This window comes from Gymnoscopelus microlampas, assembly GCF_963454915.1.
Source record: "Gymnoscopelus microlampas genome assembly, chromosome: 24".
Lineage (NCBI taxonomy): Eukaryota > Metazoa > Chordata > Actinopteri > Myctophiformes > Myctophidae > Gymnoscopelus > Gymnoscopelus microlampas.
Window position 1 is genome coordinate 34,293,562 of NC_139961.1, and position 26,181 is coordinate 34,319,742.

At 41.6% G+C, this 26,181-nt stretch overlaps 2 protein-coding genes across 4 annotated transcripts; both read right to left on the bottom strand.

Annotated features, from left to right (window-relative positions):
- Positions 1-6,693: 6,693 nt before the first annotated feature.
- On the bottom strand, positions 6,694-10,726 carry LOC311040891 (glycerol-3-phosphate acyltransferase 1, mitochondrial-like). The gene is made up of 4 exons (XM_084051272.1): positions 10,557-10,726; positions 8,759-8,913; positions 7,577-7,705; positions 6,694-7,128 (listed from the first exon to the last, which is right to left on the bottom strand). The coding sequence occupies exons 1-4, from the start codon at positions 10,717-10,719 to the stop codon at positions 6,883-6,885; spliced, it is 693 nt and encodes a 230-aa protein (XP_083907398.1). The 5' UTR covers positions 10,720-10,726; the 3' UTR covers positions 6,694-6,882.
- A 4-nt stretch (positions 10,727-10,730) lies between these two features.
- LOC311040890 (GH3 domain-containing protein-like) lies at positions 10,731-24,366 on the bottom strand. Of its 3 annotated transcripts, none has more exons than XR_014600334.1 (13): positions 24,145-24,366; positions 22,844-23,125; positions 21,876-22,072; positions 19,989-20,183; positions 19,237-19,356; positions 17,860-18,157; positions 16,805-16,994; positions 16,116-16,187; positions 15,458-15,591; positions 14,618-14,706; positions 13,802-14,226; positions 12,625-12,695; positions 10,731-10,815 (listed from the first exon to the last, which is right to left on the bottom strand). XR_014600334.1 is itself a non-coding variant. In XM_084051271.1 (11 exons), exons 1-11 carry the CDS (start codon positions 24,227-24,229, stop codon positions 14,005-14,007), a joined length of 1,884 nt encoding a protein of 627 aa, XP_083907397.1. In that variant the 5' UTR covers positions 24,230-24,366; the 3' UTR covers positions 13,310-14,004. The 3 variants fall into 3 exon arrangements, 1 of the variants encoding a protein (XP_083907397.1); XR_014600335.1 differs by having other exon boundaries at positions 13,790-14,226; XM_084051271.1 differs by lacking the exons at positions 10,731-10,815; positions 12,625-12,695 and having other exon boundaries at positions 13,310-14,226.
- Between the last annotated feature and the right edge of the window lie 1,815 nt (positions 24,367-26,181).

Consider the following 26,181-nt stretch of genomic DNA (forward strand, 5'->3'; position numbering starts at 1 on the left):
ACACGTACACGCCCGCGTGCACACACACACACACACACACACACACACACACACACACACACACACACACACACACAGGGTGGAAGGAAATACAATTAGTTGCTGTACTTGAGTAACATTAATTATGGGGGTACCTTGCCTTAAATACCTTCCCTTAAATCTTTTGACTTGCACTCACATAGAGATTAGAATACACATTCTAACAAAAAATCTAAAACAATCATTGCAAATCATTGCTACAGAACAAACGCTCTGTAGCAATGATTACTATCAAAATAATATTACTTTAACCTTTTTAACAACCCCCCCCCCCAAAAAAAAACCCCACTTACCCTACCTTTAATAAAAATGTGACATGATCCTAGCTTAATTTGTATTATATTAAGCAGGTGAAACTCTCCTACCTTGACAGTGAGGTCCAGTTGCTCCTTGTTGGCTAGCAAGATGCACAGCCGTCGCTCCTGTCTTCTCCTCTTCATCATGTAAAACTCACAGAAGTCACGGCCACTTCTTTCTGGGTACTTTGTATCTTATTTATACTTACTGTACGTCTCTACCTGCTCATTCCTTTTTTATTGTTCACTAGTATTGAGGCTTAAATGTGTCTCTTTACTCCTGTCCTGTGTTTGGTACTGCAGTGCTGTTATGATGACTGGATCTATCCATCCATCCATCTAACAGCACTCTCCTCCCCTCTGTCACTTTTCAATTATACTTGCTGTCCTCCTGTATAACTCCCACCATGCTCCCATCCTCCCTCTCTCCTTAACCCATTAAATCCGGTAGTTTTAATTTTGTAGCAATAAACATTATTTTTTACTTTTGGCTATTCAAAAATAGCAGATCAACAAGCTCACAGAACGGCACAGAGTGAAGATTTGCGCAAATCTTTGAATATGTATGTTTTTTTTAAACGAAAACTTTTAACTCAAATCTTTGCTTCTGGGGATTCTACAAATGCCGTCTAAATCCTAACAGTTTTTTTTTTAAACGCATGTTGCTATAATATCAGTGGTTCTCAAACTTTTTTCATTTTCATGATATGTATTTGGACCCCCCATTTCAAAATAAGATTTGCACACATTTTCACGATTTTATTTTCAAAAATAGCAGATCTACAAGCTCATAACTATGAGCTTGTATATCTTCTATTTTTTAATAGCCAAAGAAATCTAAAATGACACAGATGCGTTCCCGGATTGAATGGGTTAATGTCATCTACACTGACTTCTACACAGGGAGTGGACAAATGTAACCAAACTTTTTTTTTTGGGGCCTATAACGAAATGCCCAAAATAGGGACGCTAGGTTGAAAGTGGATAATGCCTCATTTATAGTTTGTCATATGACCATCACTCGACACAGTTGTACAAGTATTAATTGGCCTCGCCACCATCTTTCTCTGCCTCCCCCTCTCAGCCTTCTTCTAACCCACTGGGGTCCCGGGGCCCCCCTAGTGGTCCTTGAAGGGGTTCCCGGGTCCCCCAGGAAAACTAGGAAAACGTTTAAAAATGAAAGCCCCATAAAACTTTTCTAAAAATCTTAACAAATCTCTTATTATACCTGGCACAGAATCTTTTCAAATGGGGGTCCGTAGCCAAATACAGTACATTATCACTCCTTGACATGTAAATGTTTTGAGAACCACTGTTCCAACCTGAATTTAAAATAAATAACAGGGAATCATCAAGCAGTTAAAACACATTCAGACATTCTCGAGATAATGTCATTGACCTTTTGACTGTTAAGTAGCTTTTTTTAATAAGGATCCCTGGCTAATAAGCCAAATATCCCTTAATACATTGTAATTGTCCTCTATACTATAACTAAAGTGTAAAATGAAAAACACCGTAAATATTTTATTTATTTTAGAAATAGTTAATCTTTCACTCAATAGGAGCAATGCCCGTCGCAAGTTGATGTCATTTGTCCATGTGTGGTGTAGCCTATGGAATTTATGGGAAAAAACAACGTAATACTTCCCTCTTGAGAAAAAGGTGAACCGTTTCTAAAATAAATAAAATATCTAAGTTATGACTGCAGCAATCATCTCCTCCAAAATAAAGACAGACCACAGGCACCATTGTTAATCTAACATTAATTTATTTAAAAACAAAACCTAAAGATGTCAACTGTGCTTGGACATTGGTTTTGCTAGGGGAAGCGCGAACAGAAACAAAACCATTGACATTTGTTCTTTTTTTCCCCAGTAGCTGGTGATTCGACCATAATGGTTAACTCAATTGCTCTGGTTCTAGCTCCTTAAATTACTTTACAGTGAGGGATTCTTTTTTTATTTATTGGCCACGCTATGTGGGCCTTGTTAACATGCACACAACATAACAAAAGAGAAGACAAAAAATACACACACAAGAAACACTACAGTGCATTAAAAAGGCATCCTGCACCTACGGGCGCAGAGATTTTCTTATGCTACAAATCGTGGTGGTTATTTTGCATCAGTTTGGATAGTTACTCTTAAAATGGTTAAGTAGCGACAAATTTAAACCACCTTTCAGAATTGATCAGAAGAAAAAAGAAACACGATTATTGTGCACATTGAGTAATCTAAACCATCACATTGACCATTCGGGGGGGACAGGGGGGGAGAGAGATACATTCAAGAGCAAAGCAGACTTTGCTTCCCACATATCTATCATTCTGCTCAAAAAGAAAGTATTCACACACTAGACTGTAAGATACATTTCTCAGGTTAAGTCAAGAGTTCACATTGAAGTGCAGATGAGATTAAAGGCGGCCAGCAGATACTGTATAACTACAGTACAGTATTGTGGATGTTATGTATTGGTAGAGGAGTCCCTCAGGGGTGCACTTTGGGGTCCTTTGCATTTCTGGGTTCAGTATTGCTTTACAGCGCTAGGCGCTCACAAGGAGCTTCAATAATGCCAAAATAATCAACTGACAACTGATCGAAGTCAAGTAATTGTGATTTAATATTGTGCCCACTTATTTTTTTTTTTCCCATTTTAAAAAACATACTTGTCCATTCAACAACATACAGTACCTTTGATGTCATTTTCTGATCCACAACATGACTTACTGGTAACACATATTTAACACCACACGGCACATTTCATATTCTGTGCTAATTTAGATTAAAATGTAGATAATATTATGTAACATTTGAAATCTACCTATTTTTTATTGATTTTATATTCTTTTTTATATTTTTTTAGTCTTTTAGTCTTTCATGAAGATGTATTTCACATAAATATCCCCATCTAAATTTTTCAGGGAGACTGCATTGTCCTAGGCAGGCTTGCAATATTCACAAAGCTATATGAAGGCATTTACATTAATTTAAATACGTTATTTCTAGCCTTCGCAAGCCATGGTAATCACATTAAATAAAAATCATGTGTGTGCAATTATGTGTGATTTAACCTTGTAGTCAAGGACTACAAGCGACTATTTTAGTACATCCATTTTGGAGACTAATTATTTTTTTCATGTTATGTAAGGTTTGTGTTACCCAACCTTTCCTTATGAAGATAGTTCTTTATACTTCCACTGACCTTTATACCAATACTCAAACACACTCCTTTCTTTGCTTATCAGCTGTGGGCACATGGAATTGAGTTACATGTAATATTGCGAGCCCAGCGTAAAGTTGTATCCTATTTGATTGTGAACTTAATTCAATAAGCAAGTGCATGACTTGCATTGTTACAATGAGGTGGCTGTACTCAGGTAAAAAAAAGGTTTTACAATTAGGCAGAAATAAAGACACACTTCCAAGAGGTATTCTAACAGGAACTAAATGCTGAATGTCATTGTAACAGGAGGCTGTTATAAAATCCAAACAAAGTGGAAAATATTAGCGTTACATGTGCTGCACAGATACTGTGCAGTCTGGGTTTTCTAGCAACATTTCATATTGGAAAAACATTCTTCACTTGTCCGTATGGAGTTCAGGGGCATCTGCCCTGATTTCACCAGTTCAAAAGGATAAAAAAATAAAATAAAATAACAAAATATAACATTTGTCTCAAAATATTGAGACAAATGACCTCAGTAAAAGGGATGTTTTACTGTATATTTGAAGGTGGTATTGTTTCTGGTTGGTGTTGTTTTTCTTTTAAATCCAGCTCTAACCAAAAATGAAAATGTTCCATCAAAAGTGAAATGTTGCTTTAGCAGGAAACATGAGGACAGACAGACCAAGCTGTCTGTTAACCACTTAACCACTTAATCCCCATATGGTTTACCGGAGTCCCTCAGGGCTATATGCTAGTGTCTTTTCAGTTTTCTGTTATCATGGGGAAAGCTTTCGCTGACGAGTTGTGAGCTTGCCGATCTGCTATTTTCAGCCAAAGCTTTCCCCACAAATACGGATGCTGGGGTTTTAAGTGGTTAAGCCCTATATACGTCGTCATACAATGAGTTGCGAAAACAGCGACCTACAAGCTCACGCCGCATCACATCGCCGTGAAGCAGTTTTATAACGACATGCCCAAAATAGGGACACCAAGGTTAAAGTGGTTAAGGGCTACAGTACCATCTGACTAGCAGAATGTGTACCGCTGTTCAGTTTGCATATAAAATAAGGTAAACAAAAGGAGGAAAAATGTCTTTCATTTCTACTCAACTAACCAGTTTGTTCACAAGGTTTTTAGACAAGAGGCTGCGACTGTAAGTCACAGCCTTGCTCTTCCAAAAATAATAAACTCCAGGAGACAGTGTCTCTGCATGTTTAGCAAATAAAATGGAATACTCAGTAGATATGTATCATGTACAGTTACAGTACAGTAGCATAGAATCCAGTTCATGTCATAATGCCCAACTACAAGAATGACAACTTCCAAGTTTTCCTTTAGCAGTGCAAATGGAGGCTATTTGAAGTTGTGCTCTAAAAAAATATTATACAGTGTCTTGAGAAAATATGCAACTGTCTGCTGCTGCTAATCCCAAAGCCAACCCATTCCCCAGCGATGCAGAACACAAGAATTACTACTCTACATCTGTATGTCCGACATATCATTGCTGTCGGGCAGGAACCTCTAATCTCCATATTTTAACGGCCTACTTGATCCTACTACAGCGTCACGCAAAAATAAAACAAAGCGTGGCACGAAGCGACGCGTTTTGAGCTTGTCGATCTGCTACTTTAGCTATTTTTGAATTTGAATTCTGAAAAGTAAACATAATGAGGTTTCCACCCAACAGAGACGTTATACAGTCTTGGGAAAATATGCAACGGTCTTGCCGCTAATCCCAAAACCAACCCATTCCCCAACGATGATGCAGAACACAAGAGTAGGCTCTACACACAGCAGCCATATTGTAAATAAATTGGGCCTGTTCCTTACTTCCTTCACAGGTGTTACCAATGATACTAATGAAGGCTCTGTTCCATTCTGGTCAAACAGAGTCAGGGACAGGGTGCTGATACTGTTCATATTGGCTCACTGGAAACACTCTGCTACACCAGAGGGTCTCAACTTGGGGGACCCTCGTGGTTCCAAATGGCCCCTTACGGATGTGTAACTCTGAGAGTGTACAAATGGACCCCTAAGTTATGGGGGTCCTTGAAATTAAAACATTTGAGAACCACTGTGCTTCATTAGTATCATTGGTAACACCTGTGAAGGAAGTAAGGAAGAGGCCTAATGTGGCTGCTGTGCATAGAGCCTACATTATGCTCTGATGATAGACGTAATCTGCTCTGAAACATTCATAGATAGAGAGATGTTAGGAATCCACCTAGGTCAAACATTGTCTCCTTTCCAAACCCATGACAAATATATATATATTTATATATAGAACAAAAAATAAATGCATGAGTACATACACTTGGAGGCTACTGGCTCAGACGAGAAGACTATTTTTTTGCATCACTGAAATGGCTAGTCACTAAATGTTTGTAGATGCATACAGTAAATGCAATGAAAATATTTCCGTACGTGGGTCGTGGGATTGGAAACAGATTGTTTTGCTGAGTTGATTTGTATCACTCAGCATTCTGCGATTCTTATTCAATTATTCAATTTATAATACTATAACACTGAGTTGCAGGTGTTAAAAATCATGTACTTTTGAAAGACTGCCATCTTCTAAGAGGCATGTCTTACATAATTGTTAGGTTCCCCCCCCCCTCCTCAAAATGTAAGCTTCAACTCTCTGTAATACTGGGCTGCTGAAGAATCTGACATTGCAAATACAGTACAGTAGGTAAAGTTAACCTAAAAAAAATCGTCATTGTTGATGGTCAATGCTACCCACCATCTATGGAGGAGAATTCTTTTTTTTGCTTGCGTACAACCAATAGCTGTCGACTTTGTGTGATGTTCATCCACTAGATGACTGGAGTGAATCCAGTGTTGTATTCCTGATCCTAAAACTTCAAATACCACTCCAATTTCACCAGCAGAGGAAGGACACAGAAAGAGGACAATGACTAACTGTATAGGTATCCTTATACATTCTGTTGAGAGCCCGACCGATGCCAGTTGTTTTGGGTCCGATACAGATCCACATTTCGTTAAGTCCTAGAGACCAATGGTTACCAAGAGTTAAATGGTCTCCTCATCACCGGGGAGCAATCACCAGTGTGATCAAGTCTTTTTTCAGCATGACAACATAAAAACAACAACTCTAAATTGGATTATTCCATTATTTTATTCATAATATAGTGGACGATATAGAAAATTGGACGATGATTTCTATTTTGTAGTGTGTGTAAATAGCTAATGGCTGTTTTTTCCCCTTCTATATACCTTATTTGACTTCAAAAACATAACCCCAAATAAACATGGTGGACATAAGAATACAAATGTGGCTTGAGGCTCAAGGCTAGCCTGGTTCCAGACCATAGACCCCGCCCACTCTCTGAGTGAACTGCCCGCAGCTTCAGTATGATAATCAGGCTAGCTCAAGGCCCGAGTGTCCAGTATGCTGTAGTATGCGTGTAGTCGTACCGTATCCGGCGATGCCCCTCTCCGTTCGGGTCAGCAGGTATCTGAAGAGCTGCTGGGTGTATTCGGCCTCGGCCATGGGCTGACTGAGGCTGTGGACAAAGATGGCCGCCCCGCTGTAGGCCTCCAGCACCGGGCTGAGCAGCCGCTGGAGGAAGACAAAGAACTCCTGGGGCTCCGAAGACGTGCTCACCTAGTGGACGAAGACAGAAAGGCAGAAAGACAATAAATGAAGATAGACCTGAGCTGCTTTGTCCGGAAATGAACCAAGTTTTTGTGTTTGATATTTGATGAGATATCTAGGGCTGTCACGATTACAAATTTAAGTTGATGATTAATTGTCACAGACATAATTGCGATTAACGGTTTAATCGTGTTTTTGGCATTGAACATTGGAACATACAAAAAAACTATTTAAATTTGTTTGGTTTTTAGGCTTCTTAATCAAAAATTGCACAGGGCGGGTATGACAAATAACTTAAATATACAAAGAAATTACTGAAACATTTAATGCTTTTATACAAGCTTACAACACGTGTTGTAAGCTGTACCCATTTTCAGAGTACCCGTCTGTCTGTCTGTCTGTGTGTGTCCCTTTTATATGCCCATATATGGAGATCCCCGTATATTCCCATGATTACCTTCAGGTAACGATCCCTCTGCTCCTCCCCAAAGTCACTGTCCTCGTCGCTCCTCCAGGACAGCGGCTCCGGAAACTTCTTGGGCCAGGGCTCATCTGTGGGGCTGGGGCTCAGTTCCTCCTGGTCCTCCTTACACACACACACACACACACACACACACACACACACACACACACACACACACACACACACACACACACACACACACACACACACACACACACACACACACACACACACACACACACACATTATGATGAGAAATACGTTTGAGACACAATTGCACTGTTGACATGAACCCATTAAATCTTTTTCGAAAATAGCAGATCTACAAGCTCATAGCGTGGCACTCGGTGCCGCGCTATGAGCTTGTATATCTGCTATTTTTGAATAGCCAAAGAAATCTAAAATGACACAGATGCGTTCCCGGATTGAATGGGTTAAAGGACGACTTCACCGCTTTTCAACCTATCTTCATATAATTGGTCCTCACTAATACTCATGATAAAATGGTACCATTTTTTTCTACTTGGTCTGTGTCTCAGAGGAGGGCTGTGGACAGTTCAGAGTCCCCTCTACCAGTGACATCATCAAAGGGGAATCCAAGCTAATAGAAACTGCAGGCTTTCTATTCCTGGAAAGTTGCAATGCAATAAAAGAAGCCATTGTTCTCGTGTTAATAAAAATCGAAATAAAAAATGTGAAATCTTGTTGGAAAAAAAAATCATGCCTAACGATGATGTCACTGGTAGACGGGTTTCTGGACTGTCCACAGTCCACAGAAAAAAAAAAGAAAGGAAAGAAAATAAACTAAATGAAAAAAGACCATTCCTGCTACAAACTATTCTAAATATAAAAAAATATCAAACATTGGCCAAATTGTCAAATAATATAAGACGGAGGCAATTTTTTTGAAAAAAGCCGATCTACAGGCACACTTGTATAGGCTTGTAGATAGGCTATTTTCACAATATGTATCTGAGGAACCGAGTCAAACTAAATGCAATGCCTCAGCTCAAATATGATGGGAGTCGCGGCCTGAAAAGGTTGAGAACCACTGAATTAGGGGGTCCTTGACATGAAGACGTTTGAGAAATTTTGGGGCTTGTTTCGGGGATTCTGAGTATCTGGAGGGAGCGCATGGTTAAGGAAGGCGGAGCCAGTGTGGTGGGCGGGACTTACCGGGGCCACGGCCACCTCGTTAGTGAGGAAGTGGGAGAGGCTGGCCGCCTTGCGGATCAGCCTCTCCTGGCTGAGGAGGAGGCTGCAGGGATCGCCATGCTGCTCAGGCCCCGCCTCCGCCAACAGCTCTCGCTGCAACGCCAGGACACAGCAGGCTGCGTGGGGGAGGAAACAGGAACTACTTTAACAGAACAATCTAAACCTGCTCTAATCAGAAGAGTCGTTGATCTTCAAATTGGCTCTATGCACAGCAGCCATATTGTGAAGACATGCACAGGTGTTGCCAATGATACTAATGAAGGCTCTGTTCCATTCTGGTCAAACAGAGTCAGGGTGCTGATATTGTGCATGTTGGTTCACTGGAAACACACTGCAACACCAGTGCGTCTAAAATGTGGGTCCAGGGACCCTCATGGTTCCTTAAGGGGTTTCCAAATGGCCCGTTACGGGTGTGTAACTCTGAGAGTGTACAAATGGAACCAAATGGACCCGTAAGGGTCCATTTGGTTCCATTTGTACACTCTCAAGAGTTATGGGGTCGTGGAAATTGAAAAATGGCCGGCGATGGGATTAAAATGCTTTTTATTGAACAATACGGGAGATACGGGTACTTATCACGGTCCGGATTGCCTTGTAACATCCGTGGCTCAGGGGTAAGCACTTTATATTTGAAATCTGAACGCTTATGTACATGTGAGTGTTGGCAATGTAAAAAAAAAACGAACACCACTATAAACCAGAGACTCGACAGCGTCATGTGAACCATGGCTACTGTTTGCGCTGCAGCTGCGCCCTAATAATGTTGTTTTCGTTTATGTTCACGTATGCTGTTCACGTATGCTATTAAAATAATGCAGATATTGCAGTATTGGGCCTTAACATGTGATTACAAATGTATTTGTATTTGGCCCCTCATATATATAATTATAAAATAAATGTAAATATAAAATCTGATATAAAATTGAAACATGCAGCTGATCGATGCGTTTCTGCGTCTATGTGTGGACAGGGATTTTTGTTTATCTTTGTCATGTGGCCAGGGATTCTTTTTAAAAACGGAGGACTAAAATATCCGTTTAGTAAAAGATCCATGTACGTGTAGCCAAGGCCTAAATGGAACAGAGCCTTCATTAGTATCATTGGTAACACCTGTGAAGGAAGTGAAAATATGGCTCCTGTGCATAGAGCCTATTAACTTGAGTCTTTTTAACTTGAGCGTGCATTCCATCTCTGAGACGTACATTAGTACTGGGAAATATAGCATAGTCTCCAATATCAAAGGTTTCATGACATTCAGATTTACAAAACATTAAAAGTCTTTATCATGGTCAGGTCATGGCAGGTTTTTTTTCTCTCTGTGTTCTGAGGCCTTTTCAGCTGCAACGAGAAAAAAAATACTATTTGCCTGCGGGAGTCGCTGTTGAGGGATTTTGCCTGTCAATCATCGCCTCTGCTCCGCCCCCCCAAAGGAGAAGGAGAGGGGTGGGGAGGAGAGGGGGGCGGGATTAATGGACTGTGAAATCAAAGTCCAGGGGCCAATCCCTAATTATTCAGAAACCCCAGACCTGGGTGTAATTGAGGTCATAAAACAAAACAAAAGAACGGGAAAAAAATGAAAATGAATGTGATGAAACCTTTAAAGCTATATTTTTAATCAATGACATATCCAAATGTTCTTATTACATATTTAGTGCCCAATCTGTGCTATTAAAATGCTCATGCAGTGAGCGTTAACCCCCTGGACGGATGCCTGTTGATGACAGCATATAGAGAGATGAACACGTGGAACTCCACGTACCGATGATAGCGTCAGAGATGAAGACGTGGAAGAGGCCGTTGCTGTAGAAGTTCAGCTCGAAGAGCGCGGGCACCGTGTGGCTCGGCGCCACGGTGAACTCGCCGTTGCGCGTCGCGCTGCTGGTCACGTTGACGCAGTTCCCCAGCAGGTGGAGGGCGTGCATCACCACGTCCTCCGAGTTGCCCAGGTCAAAGTCCCGCGAGAGGATCTCCTCCTTCATGTTGAAGAAGTCCTCCACCAGCTTGGACAGAACCACGCCCTGCAACGCACAGCGGGGGGGTGGAGGTGGGTGGTAAATGAGTGGGTTTACAGCGGACAGAATTATTTGGTCATACTCAAATTAAATGGACATGCAAACACCATAGCCACCATAGCCATGATATTCAGATTAAGGACTTCATTGCAGTAATCACACACCTTTTTGGAGGCCAATTAAAGATATTATTGAGGCCAATAAATAGAAATTGGAGGCGATTTTTAGACATTTTGGAGACCAATTGACACATTGACTGCCAGCATTAAAACATTGTTTTTCATCCCCATGCCAGCGTTTTTTAACCTTATATTGACGATCCACGGAGACCCACGGGAGCTGCGGTGTGTACACAGATGTAAACAATGGGTGTCTGGGGGGTGGGGCTACATGTGTTTTCCCACAACTGATTGATAACATAGGAGTGGACGGAAGTGTCATTTTTTTGGGATGACGTCACATCCGTCCATTCCTTCTCTCAGAGTCAAGGGATCATTCCTAAGTAGTGTTAGAGCGCCCTCTTGTGGAATTCTTTTTTTTAAAGATTTTATTTGAAAGGACGTTTTAAAACTTCCCTGGCAGACAATGTGTTAAAGACATGTTGGAGGCCAACTAAAGAAAAACAGAGCTCAGACACGGATCTATGTGTCTGATCCTTATGTGTCTATCCTTTTAGCAGGGGGATCATATCATTAACATATAGCATGTAAAAAATGTGTCTGAATCTGACCCAGACCTGATATGACATGATGACGACTTGTGTCAACATTATGCAACCCTCTCTACTCAGTCAAGGTTAATGTAAATGTGCAAAAATACATAAAGGACATGAGGAACAATTCAATACATGGGTTGTTCTAGTTTTCTTGAGTGTCTATATTTAGATGTGTTTTAGGTCAAAACTAGGCCTTTTTTACTGTTGTTCTTTCTCTTCCGTTTGTACCCTTACAGTAATGTTTACATGTGCTCTTTTTTTGTAATGTTGCTTGTATTTTGTTTCTGTATGGGGACTACGGAATGGAAATGAGCATTCTTGCCTAAATCTGGTGTATTTACACAGCATTGTATGTGCGGCGTTCATTAATATGTGCGGTCCCTTCCAAATAAACGTAAAAATAAAGTAGGTGCTGGCCTTGTCTTATAGGCTCTATGCACAGCAGCCATATTGGAAAGAAATTGGGCGTCTTCCTTACTTCCTTCACAGGTGTTACCAATGATACTAATGAAGGCTCTGTTCCATTCTGGTCAAACGGAGTCAGAGTGCTGATGATATTGTGCATGTTGGCTCACTGGAAACACTCTGCTACACCAGTGGGTCTCAAAGTGTGGTCCAGGGACCCTCATGGTTCCTTGAGGGGGTGGAACTCTGAGAGTGTACAAATGGAACCAAATGGACCCGGAAGGGTCCATTTGGTTCCATTTGTACACTCTCAGAGTTATGAGGGTCCTTGAAATCAAAACGTTAGAGAACCACTGTGCTAAACTAAATGGAACAGAGCCTTCATTAGTATCATTGGTAACACCTGTGAAAAGTGTAGAGCCTATTTCAAGCAATGGGACATTTCAGCAATTGTGTTCCGCTGTCAGGCACTTGCAGCACTGTGCCTCTAGAGGGCAGCGGCACAACACTGTTGTACGCAGACAGCAGCGGTGTGCAGTAGTAGGTGCAGGGAGAGAGAGAGAGTTCAGTGGAAGGGTGGGGGGGATGGAGGAACACGAGAGAGGGCGACGAGTTTGGGACTGATGAAGGCTGTGTGGTGGGAGATGAAAGAGAGGAGAGGAGAAGATTTAAGAGGCCCTCGGCGCCAGGCTTACCGGTCGGTGTCTGTATAGCAGAAGACAGGCCACGATGTGGGTGGACATGATCGCCGATGACTTGTTAGCCGCTGTGAGGGAGGGGGACAGGAAGGACACACACTGAATGACCCGCTATGGTCAATGACACATACTGTAAATTAAAAAAAGAAATGGACCCCTCAGCAATGGATCTCAAGGGTACATTTTTTTGACACACTAAGATTAACCCATTCAATCCGGGAAACGCATCTACAAATGTCTTCTAAATCAGTAAAAAAAAAAGTGCTGCCGGAAAACCGTATGTTGCTATAATATCAGTGGTTCTCAAACTTTTTCATATCAAGGTCGCGGACCCCCATCTCAAAATATTTTGTTACAAATGGTCGCTTGAAAAATGTATATATTCAAAGATTTGCACACATTTTCATGAAAAGAAAAAAAAAGCAGATCTACAAGCTCATAGCGCGGCACTCGGTGCCGCGCTATGAGCTTGTAGATCTGCTATTTTTGAATAGCCAAAGTATACAATAATGGGCTATAGCTAAAAATCTAAAATGACACAGTATGCGTTCCTGGATTGAATGGGTAAAATTAACACAAGAGACAAATTGATAAACTGCACAAGTCATACGTTTGACCCTTGACTTGTGTTTCTCTAGCCACTGAGGAACACAGGTTGACACAGGTGTTCTGTCATTAAATAGATTCATAAATCCCATGACACAAAATGAAGTCAAAGCAATGCTTTTTATTGTAATGAGGACATGCCTGGAGCGATTACTTTGACCTCCATAGTTCTGTGTGACAAAAGAATATTCCCTGACTGTACTTCAGAGCAGATAAAATCTAGACAAAGCATTTTGTCACGTAAAAATGATAAAACAATTAGAGGGGCAACCGTTAAAACGTTTAACAGTTAACATCTCTGTCTGCATCGGTGATTAATATAATTATTAGGCTCCTGATTCAAGTGACGCTTTTCAAGTATCCATTTACACTAAAATTAATGAATATTATACTGCGCATTTATCAGAATACATTTGTCAGAAATAATTTAGGGAGTGCAACTGCTGATAACTTGGCCAATGGGCAGCTCTTTCTTGTTCAGCAACATCTCCTGCTTGGCTTAAACCGGTGAACCCTGTGCTCTCCAGCGCCACCACATAACCACTAACGTTCTCACCGAGTCATTCACCTGTAAAGGATCCTGTTCAGGCGTTGTTGTGGGAGGATTTCAGCCAACAGGTGCGTTTATACCTGGAGGTTATACCAGGAGAAAAACTGACACACACACAGTCACCATTTTGTGTTCTTTGGGTGTGTCCCGATACCCTCGGCCGTCGTTCACAGTTACAGCGAACAAGCCAGGTCTCCTACCGACGCCTTTCACGGGGAACGTTAGGAAACGGTCTTTCCCAGGAGGAAGTCTGCGTATTCCCTCCGGCGCAGCACGCGGTGCATTTTGAACGTGTTGGGCGACGTGTCGGAGAACGACATCATGTGCTTGCGGAGCTCCTGGAAGGCGCCCTGGGACACCAGCTGCACCCGCATGGGTCCGATGCTGCCTTTGGTACGGAAGGACCGGTAGACCGCCGAGTCACGCTGGAGACACTGGTCCAGCTGGAGATGAGGACAGGTGGTGGGCACAGACAGTGAGCGTTTGTTTGGGCTATTTGTGTGTCTTATGTCATCTTTCATTTGCGCAGAAGACTAGGCTAGAATATTAGCCACATGAATCCTAGCATCCCTATTCAGACCATTTCATAATAGGTGTAGATATGGGAAAAAAAATAGACAAACATTCAGCAAAAACAGTAGATCTACAAGCTCACAATGTGTCACATGCTGAGAGCTTGTCGATTGGCTATTTGCTGTACAACAAAATGTATAGGGTTTAAGAGGATAAAGAGGATTTGAAACATTTATTTTTCAGCAGAAGTCAGTAAACCTGACATCCACCAAACATCATTTAACAAGGAAAAGGGCATCTTAAAGTAGAGTAACGTTTTACCTTGTAGCGTTGCTCCTCTGACAGATTCCTCACTCCTTTCAGCTCCAGAAACACCTGGTAATGAGGATCAGAGCCTCCTATTGAATCACCTGCAACATCAGAGGAAAATTAGGTATATTATGAAGGTGCGTAATCGTCCACTTGCTGTACGCCAATCTATGTTCTCTGTGCAGAAGTGCAGAATTCAGTATATTCAGTGGACTATTTACGTGTATACAACAATAATTGTTGTATATTATTCACTACCATGGCATCTAGAAAGGCCCTTATAACGGAGGTATTTATCCCTATGAATCCCCTTTCCCCTCCAATAAATACTTATTAGAAACAAATCTCTCAACATGCAAACTACTGCATTCTATACAGTAGGAAGTTGATAGTTAACGGAATAAAAATAGGTCAATGTTACTAAAAATGTAAAAAAAAAATAAGGCAATTCTCTATTTGGAAATGATATGTAAAATATTCTTTATTTCTCCCAATCTACTCAATTTCCACCAGAGCCCCTCCTGCAATTCCTTTGTGCCCCACTAGGTGGGGTGCACTTATAAAGACAACCCGAATTTTGTATTATAATATACATATCTTGAGAAAACAGAATAACCTACAGTAACATTATGTATTTTGTGCTCGTATCTTATCTTATTTTATTTCTATCCTCAGAATACAAAACTTCCAACGCCTGCAATGTTGTTACTGCTGTATTGCATTGTGCATTATGACAATAAAACACACATTTCTTTCACATGTATGAATGTAATCGGCCAGAGAAATGTGTTTCCGATTCACACAGTCCGCTTGTTGCCTGCCACTTTAATGAAAATATGTGCCGCTAGTTACCCAGGATGCCGCTCTCTGCGCAGCAGTAGTCGACCAGCTGAGCCCCGGGCCACAGGGCCACGGCCGCCTTCAGGGCCCCGAGGAACAACACCTCAGACACCTTCTCGCCTCGCACGCTCAGCATCTGACCACGTCTGGAGGAAATCAACCGTTAACCCAGTAAGACCTGGAACTGTGTCATTTTTAGATTTGAGCTAAAAAGCATTATTTTACACTTTGGGCTATTCAAAAATAGCAGATATACAAGCTCGTAGCGCGGCACCGAGTGCCGCGCTATGAGCTTGTAGATCTGCTATTTTTGAAAAATCGTGAAAATGTGTTCAAATCTTTGAATATATATTTTTTTAAAGCGAACATTTTTAAGTCAAATCTTTGCTTCTGGGGGGTCCCCGGAAGAACATATTTTGATGGGGGTCTGCGGCCAAATACATATAATTGTGGGGGTCCTTGACATGAAAAAGATGGAGCACCACTGATATAGAAACATACGTTTTTCATAAAACTGTTCGTATTTAGGAGACATGTAGAATCGGCTTCAGATCTCAATGGGTTAAAGCGGTCACCGGTAGGACAGGCAAAAACAAACAGCGAGTAACCCAACAAAAAGATGCTTACGCGTGTGTGCATTAGATGAGAAACGTGGGTGTCATATTCTTACCTGTATTGAAACTCTACCAGTGGACACTGGTTGTGGAAACCAACCACTTTCACCACGTCTCCAATTCTGTATCTGTAACACAAATGAACAAAACAAAACAGCACACTCTCAGCGGATATTTTTTGATAATTTGCTGTCAATGTCTTTCTCATACCCCTCCCAAATTATGGACCCAAAAGTGATGCACGGTTTACCCCAGTTAGACCGGGAAAGAATCTGTGTAATTTCTTTGTGCTATCAAAAAATAGCAGCAGTGCTGCGCTATGAGCTTGTAGATCTGCTATTTTTGAAAAATCGTGAACATTTGTGCAAATCTTTGAATATGTATTTCTTTTGAGCGAACATTTTTAACTCTGGGGGTCCCTGGAAGAAAAATATTTTGAAATACGGATCATTTTGGCTGGTCCTTGACGTTCTTTTTCAAAAAACTGTTAGGATATAAAAGATATTTGTAGAATTCCCCAGAAGCAAAGATTTGAGTTAAAAATGTTCGCTTTAAAAGATATATATATTCAAAGATTTGCACAAAATGTCCAATATTTTTCCAAAAAATAGCAGATCTACAAGCTATTTTTGAATAGCCGAAGAAATCTAAAATGACAGAGACGCGTTCCCGGCTTTAATGGGTCAAGACCCTGTGATGCCTCTACAGTTGTTCCCGTTGGGCTGCAGACAGAGCGAGTCCTGACCTGTACAGTCCTGACGCGTTGGTGACCACCAGCTCGTAGTTGTGTCCCTCCTGCACCTCGTCCATCAGCAGGGTGTTGGGCTGCTCCTCGTCCAGGCTCCCCTCGGGCAGGAACTCGCAGAACATGGAGCGTGGACACAGCAGGTAGCGCCTGGACACGTCTTCGGGCCACAGGTTCACCCCAATCAGACCTGCAGGGGCCCCCAGAGACAGTTACTACACCAGCAAAAGGAGCACCACACCCCACACCTCTCTAACCTATTAATACCAGTGGTTTTAATGTTAAGGAGTCCCAGACTTAATCTGAGAGTGTACAAATGGAACCAAATGGACTGAGCAAATACACTGAGTCACAGACCTGTAGAGTCCAACTTAGCTAGTGACCAAAAGTTCAGTACCACGTGCCAGCAAATTATCCTTTTTATACGCATATCCAGCCATGGGTCAGATTCAACCCAAGGGTCATACTGTAGTGCAGGGGTCTTCGACGTTTTCAGGTCAAGGACCCCCTAGCTGAGAGAGAGATGAAGCAGGGACCCCCTACTCTATATTGTATAAAATTGTTTCAGATTAAAGTTTTTTTTTTTAACTTAGTCTGCTCTTTTTTCCCTCTACACCCATAGCCTCTTTGCCAAAAATAGCCGATCTACAAGCTCTCAACGCCGCGAGGCGTTGAGAGCTTGTAGATCTGCTATTTTTGGCTAATGTTCCCCTCAGAAAAGGAATTCTAGGGTTCAAGTGGCTAATGTAAAAAACAAAATCCTATCACAAATATTTGGCGGACCCCCTATAGTAGCTCTGAGGACCCCCTAGGGGTCCCGGACCCCCTGTTGAAAACCCCTGCTGTAGTGTACTATGTAGTGGTCCGGCTCTGCTACCACGAAAACCCACATGGATGCATTTGTTATCAATGGTTAGACTTGCTCATTATTCATAGTGACATCTCTCAATTCAGCTTAAACCCTGTATTAAATTATCCATTAACCGTGATCTTGATACTGTCCAGACTTAGTAAACCATTATTGCATGTTACTTTTGTGACGCATGGGTTTCTACCTTCAGTAGCGGCGTAGAACGGCGAGTAGAAGGGCACTCCTTCGCAGTAGTGGTCTCTTAACATCTCTCCGTAGATCTGGTTAGAACCAGAGTCCGTGGCCAGCACCAGGTGGAGGTCGGGCCACAGGCGCCTGGCGATGCCCCGGAAACCCTCCTCGAAGTGGGCCCGGAGCTGGGCCGCCCTCTCCAGGTCTGGTTTCATCAAAGCCTCCAGCCTGGCCCTCACCCCTGGCTCTAGGACCAGGGCGCTGCTGACCGTCCCTCGCTCGATGTCGTCCACTAGCTCCTGCCAGCGCTCCTGTTGGGCAGTGTTGATTTTTACAGCAAATTTTTATTTGGTTTTAGTCATAGTCTATTGAATAAAATTCCAATTAGTTTTAGTCATATTTTAGTCTTCTGAAATGTTTTAGTTTTTGTCTAGTTTTAGTCGGCTAAATATCATAAGAGTATAGTCTAAATCTATATATAGACTAAATCTACAGTTGATTTAGTCGACTAAAATGTATTTTGGCGGTGCCTTGATGGCGTCGTAATGGCTGATTTTACACTTGGTTGCATGCTGAAAATAGCAGATCTACATGCTCACAACGCGTCGCAGATCTGCTATTTTCAAATAATAAAATGATTTGTCTTTTAGTCTTGCCTTTTTTGGATCTCTTCTCCACTAGTCCCTCACTAACGTTTTAGTCTAGTTTTTATTTGTTGACAAAATTGACAATATATTTAGTCTTAGCTTTAGTCATCGTAGCTTAGTTTTTTATTTAGTTTTCGTCGACCAACATTTTTCGTCATAGTTTTAGTCGACGAAATCAACACTTCTGTAGGAGTTACATCACAGACTGAAAGGCTGGAGGGACAGCATGTGAGGGCAAAGCAAAACAGATAACAATTTATAATTTATAATTATGAACATCATTATTTTCCCTTCAAAATAATCTCCCTGAGGTGATTCCCAAATACAAAATGTAGAAGTCTTCAACTGATATTTGTCTAACTTCTAACGTGACATTGGAGTCATCCAATCTCTTTCAGCTTTGTCTAAGATTTTGAGGAGCAGAAGAAAATCCCACAGGGCGAGATCAGATCGGATTTTTAACAATACTAACACTTCTTGAACAAACAGCAGTGTGTGAAAAGAGTCTTGTCATGGTGCAGGAACCAGAGACACATAGTGTGCGGCGGTTTCTCCTAAATATAGGCAAAATATGAAAAAGAGCTCAATTGTTTAAAGGCCAGATTGGCTGATTGACCACCAGGTCCAGTCCTTACACAGCACCACCTCTGATCCTCTTGAAAGTCTTGGAACTTTTTAATCAGCTCACCTTTTCAAATACAGAACAACGTCACCTTATGTCCTGCCTTATCTCTATACTGTACCTGTAAGGCACTGAAGGCATAGAAGACAGTGGAGGAAAAGTTGGACTCCAGAGTTCCAATACTGCTGTCTTTTAGTGCAAAGAGAAGGTGGAGGTAGAGGGTGTCCTTCTCACTGGGAACCTGAAATAAGACACAAAAAAACAAAACAAGATACTGCATGAAACAGACACTACTGATAACAATTCTGAGGAATAATATGTTGACTAATTAATTACTAGCTAATTAAGAATCCAAGACACTCCTCGTATATTTTGTATGCATTTCTCATGACTGTGTTTCTCTGTATATGAAATACAATATATCAGCAAAGGCGGCTAGCAGTGCTACATATATAGACAATAAAACTTGAACTTGACTTTGTCTATATTTTACCATACCATAGCCAATATGGAATGAAAATATATTGATGAAAAACAGAGAATTTCAACACATGTGATGCGGTTTTAAAGCTGTTTGATAGCTTTATTTCTTGACTTTATTCACCTGCAGCTCTATGGAATAATGTGTTCTATTGTGTTATATATAGATATACAGACAGAAGTGTGCAGATATACAGACAGAAGTGTACAGAAGTGCGCGCACACACACACACACACACACACACACACACACACACACACACACACACACACACACACACACACACACACACACACACACACACACACACACACACACACACACACACACACACACACACACACACACACACACACACACACACACACACACGTACGTCATGTTAGTTCTACCTCGAAGGCAGGTGCGGGGGTGGTGTATAGGTTGAGAATGTGTTTGGAGGAGGCTGGGGTGGAGGAGTTGGGTCCGATCTGGATGCCAGCTTCCGACTGGCGAAATGTGGGCGTATAGAAGATCTTGGTGGTACGTTGCAGGCTCTCTGTGGCAGGGAACGCTCTCCGCATGGCATCCAGACACACGGCCACCCCCTGGAGGACACACGCGCGCGCGCACACACACACACAAGTTAAAGGTATAGTTTACAGGACCGTTTTCAAGACTTCGGAAAGTGCTCATTGTTCTATACAGTGGTTCTCAAAGTGGGGTCCGGGGACCCCCAGGGGTCCTTGAGGGACTTCCAAGCGGTCCCCCAGCTTAAATGCTTTAAGCACTTAAGCACTATTTTTTAAATTGCAAAAATAGCCAATCTATAAGCTTACAACACGTCGCACGTTCGCTATTTTTGTTTGCATATGACATGGACGGAATAGGGTCTGTGGTTTAATGCAGAGGTTTTCTACAGGTGGTCCTTGAAGGTATTTCATGTGGTCCCTGGTCATCCATTCATTAATGTATAAAGTGAAGATTTTGTTTCTGTTCATCATTTTATTTTGGTTTATTTTGGACACACTTAGAAATTTGGTATTTGTGTGATAGGAGGACAGTGGAATTCAAAACATTATCAGTGGTCATTGGAGGCGGCTTGTGTTTCAATTCCTGTAATTCCTGTAGTACTTCAAGCTTTACTACAGAGGAGGATCAGCTCATTGTCCACAGACTCTTTCAAGAGACATGAAACACAGTCCCTGGTGAAGTTCTGGATGAGTTTTCGGACAGTAAAAGCTCAATTAAATGTACCTTTTGTAACAATGTATCTCTGTGAAAGTGGTATTGCCACACTGGCATACCTGAAGAATATTAGTATTATATAACAGTATTACTGTATGTATACAGGGCAAGGTTGGAGTCAGAAAATGACATGAGACTCTCCCTGACCATCCCTATGAGAAAAGACAGACATGGACCTCCTGTAATCATGCCATGGACCATTAGTGGTCCATGGACCACTATTTGAGAAGCAGTGCACTAAATGACCTGGTGACCTAAGATGACGAGTCAATGAAGTCAGTTACTGGGAAGTCTGAGGTCAAGAAATTCCACAGAAAAATGAGTTAGAATGTCAAGAAGGTAAAGTGTCATCATTATTATGAAATGTGGCCATTTAATGACATGTGTTTGCTTACTCATAAATGTTACAAATCAGTATAGTATCAGCTAACATGAGTTTAATATGGAAGGTTGGATAAAGTAAGAGGAATAGATCAGTGGTTGGTTCTCAACCTTTTTTGAGCTCTGGACCACTGGCATATTTCAAGCAATCTTCAAGGGCCACCCCAACCCACCTTTAACTAATCTTGCCCCATATATCCTCACCCAACACAACAGTGGTCCCCAGGTTGATTCTTAGTAAGAGTGGTGGTCCCTGGTTCACAATCAGTTGACTGGCTTAATGCATATCAATTTGGGCTTTTGAATATTAATAAGTTAAGTTTAAAGTTTTTCTGTTCTTTGCCTACAACAAAAATGTTATTCTGAAATAGAATCTTTAAATCAAATTTTCAAATCGATTAAAAAATGTTGCACTTTTTTGACAAAATATCAATCAAAACATCCGTAATTGGTGGTCTAGGACAGCGATTCCCAAACTGGGGGTCGGGACATCCAGGAGGGTTCCCAAATTGCTTTGGGGGGTCCCCAGATGATTAGCTTAATGTGCAACATTGTTTTCTCACTCAACAGTAAACACTCCCCAAAATTGGGATTGGCATCGGACCCAAAACTCTGGCATCGGCCGGGCTCTAATCTGAAAAGAACAACACTTTTTGGGGCTTCCGACTCACCTGTAAGAAGAACTCAGTGTTGGTGTCCTTGGTGCTGAGGAGCATGGCACTGGCACCCGACGTCCCGGACGTCATGGCTAGGATGACGGGCTTCCCTGCGATGATCACGTTCTCCTCCCCGGCAGCGATGCGTTGGATCAGCTCCCGGTAGTGTTCGTAAGTGGTGACAGGATGACGCGCCCTGAAGGTGGCGCTGTCTGAAATGATGCCAACATGACAGCACCGGATGTTGTGATTCGTATTAGCCAAAGTGCAACCTAAGACCCTCTTTTCGTTCAAAAGTTAAACTACTATCTATATTTGATATATTGTAATCAGTGGTTCTCAATGTGGGGTCCGGTGACCCCCAGGGGGACCTTGAGGGGGTTCCAGGGGGTCCCCAGCTAAATGATTGATAGCTCCTTAATCTTCACCATTATTAGAGGTACATCATTACAAGTTCAAGTAAATACAACTAAATAATGTAAAAGAATAGCTAGCTTGATCAGTGTCACTTTAAACTCTACAGTGTCAAAGACAGAAAAGGTTCTCAACCAATTACAGACCAAATCAAGTCTAACAATAAAAATATTCTGAGATTGGGGGTAGCAGAGAAGATACAAATCTTTTCAAATGAGGATCCTTGGCCTAATGCATATCAGAATGGGAGTCCTTGAAATGTAAAAGATTGAATCACTGAATAAAGTGATTACATGAAAAAAGTGATTTTAATACAATGTCACTTCCATAATTTCTATTACTATTCTGAATCTGAATTGTATCTTATTCTCCACTCCAATGAATAATGTATTGCTGGTTATGCAGTCAAGCCGCACACCCACAGTCTACTTTGTTTTCATGTTACATCACAGATGATGAAGGTCAACTGTGCATACCACTAGCTCTGGTCCCCTGCATTTTTCCACGCAGTGTTGTAGAATATTGCTAACTTATAAATACATAAATGAAACATTCAGTTCTCTCTTTACCTTTGATCGAGCAGAAATCATACTGCTCTCCATAACACGTGCGTTCGTGTTTACGCAAGCGCTTCAGCAGGGTCTCCTCCTGAACTTGCTTCACATTGAGCGTGTCGGCGTCTAGTTTGCCTCTCTGTCGCTTCCCCAGCCAGAGAATCACTTTCCTCGCTAAATACTGACTCAACAGGCTGCCGACGGACCGCTGATTGTCTCCTATGAGATAGTTCCTCAAGAGGAGAGGCATCATCGCAGCCGCGGACAGCACACCCGCAGCGGCCAGGCGAACGAACCCTGTGTGTTACACAACCACCACCAACCAACCAACACATTGTACATTTAAATGTATAGACTGGGGTAGTTTCTCTGTACGTTTGAATATCCGGTCTAAAGCGGATACGGAAACGGTGTGTGTGCTTGCGCATATAAGCCTATGGAAATGACCGGATACAGTAGGCGGGCTCTAGCCCGGATCTGAGCAGTCAGCGAACAAATAGAAACCAGGCTTTCCACAGGTACTGCTGCGTGCGGAAATTAAGCATAATGGTGCCATTAAAGGCATTATAACTTATAAGTGATACAAACTTAAAATACATAAATACATTGAAATCAATACAGCATAGCTCCATCTGCCCACCACATAATACATAAATAATACAAAATCATGTGAACAGAACAACATTGCATGATGTGGCTTAGCCATGGATCCAAGACGGTGATCTGTCATGACCGTCATGGATGAACTTCAAAATAGTGTTTTAACTTTCTCCCTTTTTGGTCTGTACATCTACATAAACGTTCAGATTTCAAATATAAAGTGCTTACCCCATGGCCACAGATGTTGCAATTATGTACGGGCCCTCAGACAAACCCGTATGTTCCGTATTGTTCAATAAAAAGCATTTTAATCCAATTGGTGGCCATTATTCTCATGGTTATAATGTATCAGAGTGCAATACACCTCTCAACCGATAGGGTCGCGTAGTTGAAAGCATATGGAGAAGATACGGAGAAAATGGCCACCGATCGGATTAAAATGCATTTTATTGAACAATATGGAAGATACGGGTACTTCTGAGGGCCCGTACGTAATTGCAACATCCTTGGCCATAGGGTAAGCACTTTATATTTGAAATCTGAACGTTTATGTAGATGTATGGACCAAAAAGGGAGAAAGTGCAAACACCAGGTTGAAGTTCATCCATGACTGTCATATGATATATGACAATCATGTTTCAGGGCTGGTAAATGACATGATGATCATTTTGTAGCAAAACAGGCCAAACATGTGGTGATTAATACTGTCTTTATACCTTGATTGTGTCCAACGATGGCAACAGTGATGGAGAGGACTGCAACGGCCAGCTGCCACGCAACGTGAAGCCACGACGAAGCCATCTGAGACAAGTGAAGGTGTCCACACTGTCCAGTGTCCAGGGATCATGGATTTACGGGCTTAAACTGTTTTAAACAATAACTTTATTTGGCCTGCATTGGAGAAACGATCAAAGTTTCTTCACCCCCACTTGCGCAGTTTTGTCTCACTTCCGTGTTTTGTTTTCAGCATGCTTCTCTGATTGGCTAAGAAAACGACGGGCGTTGGTCTGTACGACACACCCCCTTTCAAGAGAAAGAAATTAACATGATATTAATATAATATTATTTTATACACATGATCCAACCATGTGAACCATGATGGCCAAAAAAAAAATCAATTAAAGGTATTAAGGAGGTACAAGCTTTGATCAACTGACTGACTGGACTGACTGATTGGATATTATTAAAGCGTTTGGAAGATACAACTCAATATGAATGGAAACAATATTTTTGCACAGATCTTGATGCATTCATCAACAGTTTAATGTTATTAAACCAATGTGTGCCATATTTCACATATGTGTAACACACTGAAGGAAACTTTGATACAAACTGTTAATTTGGAATAAATACAGTAATTAATAGTATTCCACTCTTATTATATAACCATACTGATATCTGAACAACATGGATACTCAGGATACAGCTGTGTGATGTTAGCATGCCAAGTGATAACCCTCTAAATTATTTGCCAACAGAAAGGCCAGTGGAAAAAAACATAACTTCAGCAAACTAGGAGGAGGGGGAGGAGAGGAAGCTAGCATGGGGGGAGAACAGAGAGGAGAACTTGCATGGAGGAAACACATTACAAGATGTCAGAAACCTAAAGATAGACCGTTCCACAGAGAGCAGAGGAGATACAGAGTTCAGCCTGACACCCATCCATTCCATTCCCTACCTTTTCCCAGTGCACACGACCAGTTCACCCAGAGACAGACAGACAGATACATGTATAATGAATTATTGATCCCTGTGGGAAATTGCAGGTGGTGTAGCAGCAACAGCAGTAAGCATGAAACACAGCATACACACAGGCAAGAGTAGAGAGACAAGAATACGCTAAAATAATATGATGATAAACAAACAGACCCTAGCAATCTTTACCATATTTCTTGTCCATGTAATATGGTCTGAGTTTATTCCATAAGTCTGCAGTGCTCTACGGAGTGCAAAACACACGTAGAGGACTGGTCCTGTCCATGCTGGTCCCTTTGTTTGAATTGATTTCATAGACTGATCAGCTGGTTGACACATTTTGGTCGTATACTCTATAACTACTTTATAATTGTTATATCAAACTGGACAGATATGAGGGCTGCTGGCTGTCATTTAAATTCCAGGGTGTATTTGTGTCTGCCCCTGATCATGGGTTCTTCTCTTCAACACCTAAAAAAAAGAACAGAAAATTACTCAAGTGAAACCACAGACCAGGTTTTGATTCCTAGGGTGGTCAAGAGAGGAGCTGGTTATTTTGTGAGTACAAGTAAAGAAAAAAGACAAATAACCACACACAGCATATAGATGATTTATCCACCTCCACCAAAACTGCCCTTTGTCAAGGTGCAAATGACACGTTTGGCTGAATTGTTGTGTGCAGTATTCCTGAGTGTACAGACTATAGAGTTAACCAAAGACTGGAGATATGTAGACCATAGTCTGGAGGAATAAGATTATAGGGTAAGATAGACTGCTGGTATAAGGTTGTAGGTTTAGATCAGAGATTGGTGGTATAAGGTATAGGGTTAGATCATAGACTGGTGGTATAAAGTTATAGGGTAAGTCCATAGACTGGAGGTATGACGGCACAGCACCTCACCAGCCTTGTAAATGTTGCGCTCACCTGTTTCATCTCCACGGTGATGTCTGATAAAGAAAGAAGACATAGACTAATGAACTTGTAATACACAAAAATAGGTTATATAATCACATGCACATCTTTACTTGTAAATGGTGCTGGCTGAGAAAGATTTCAG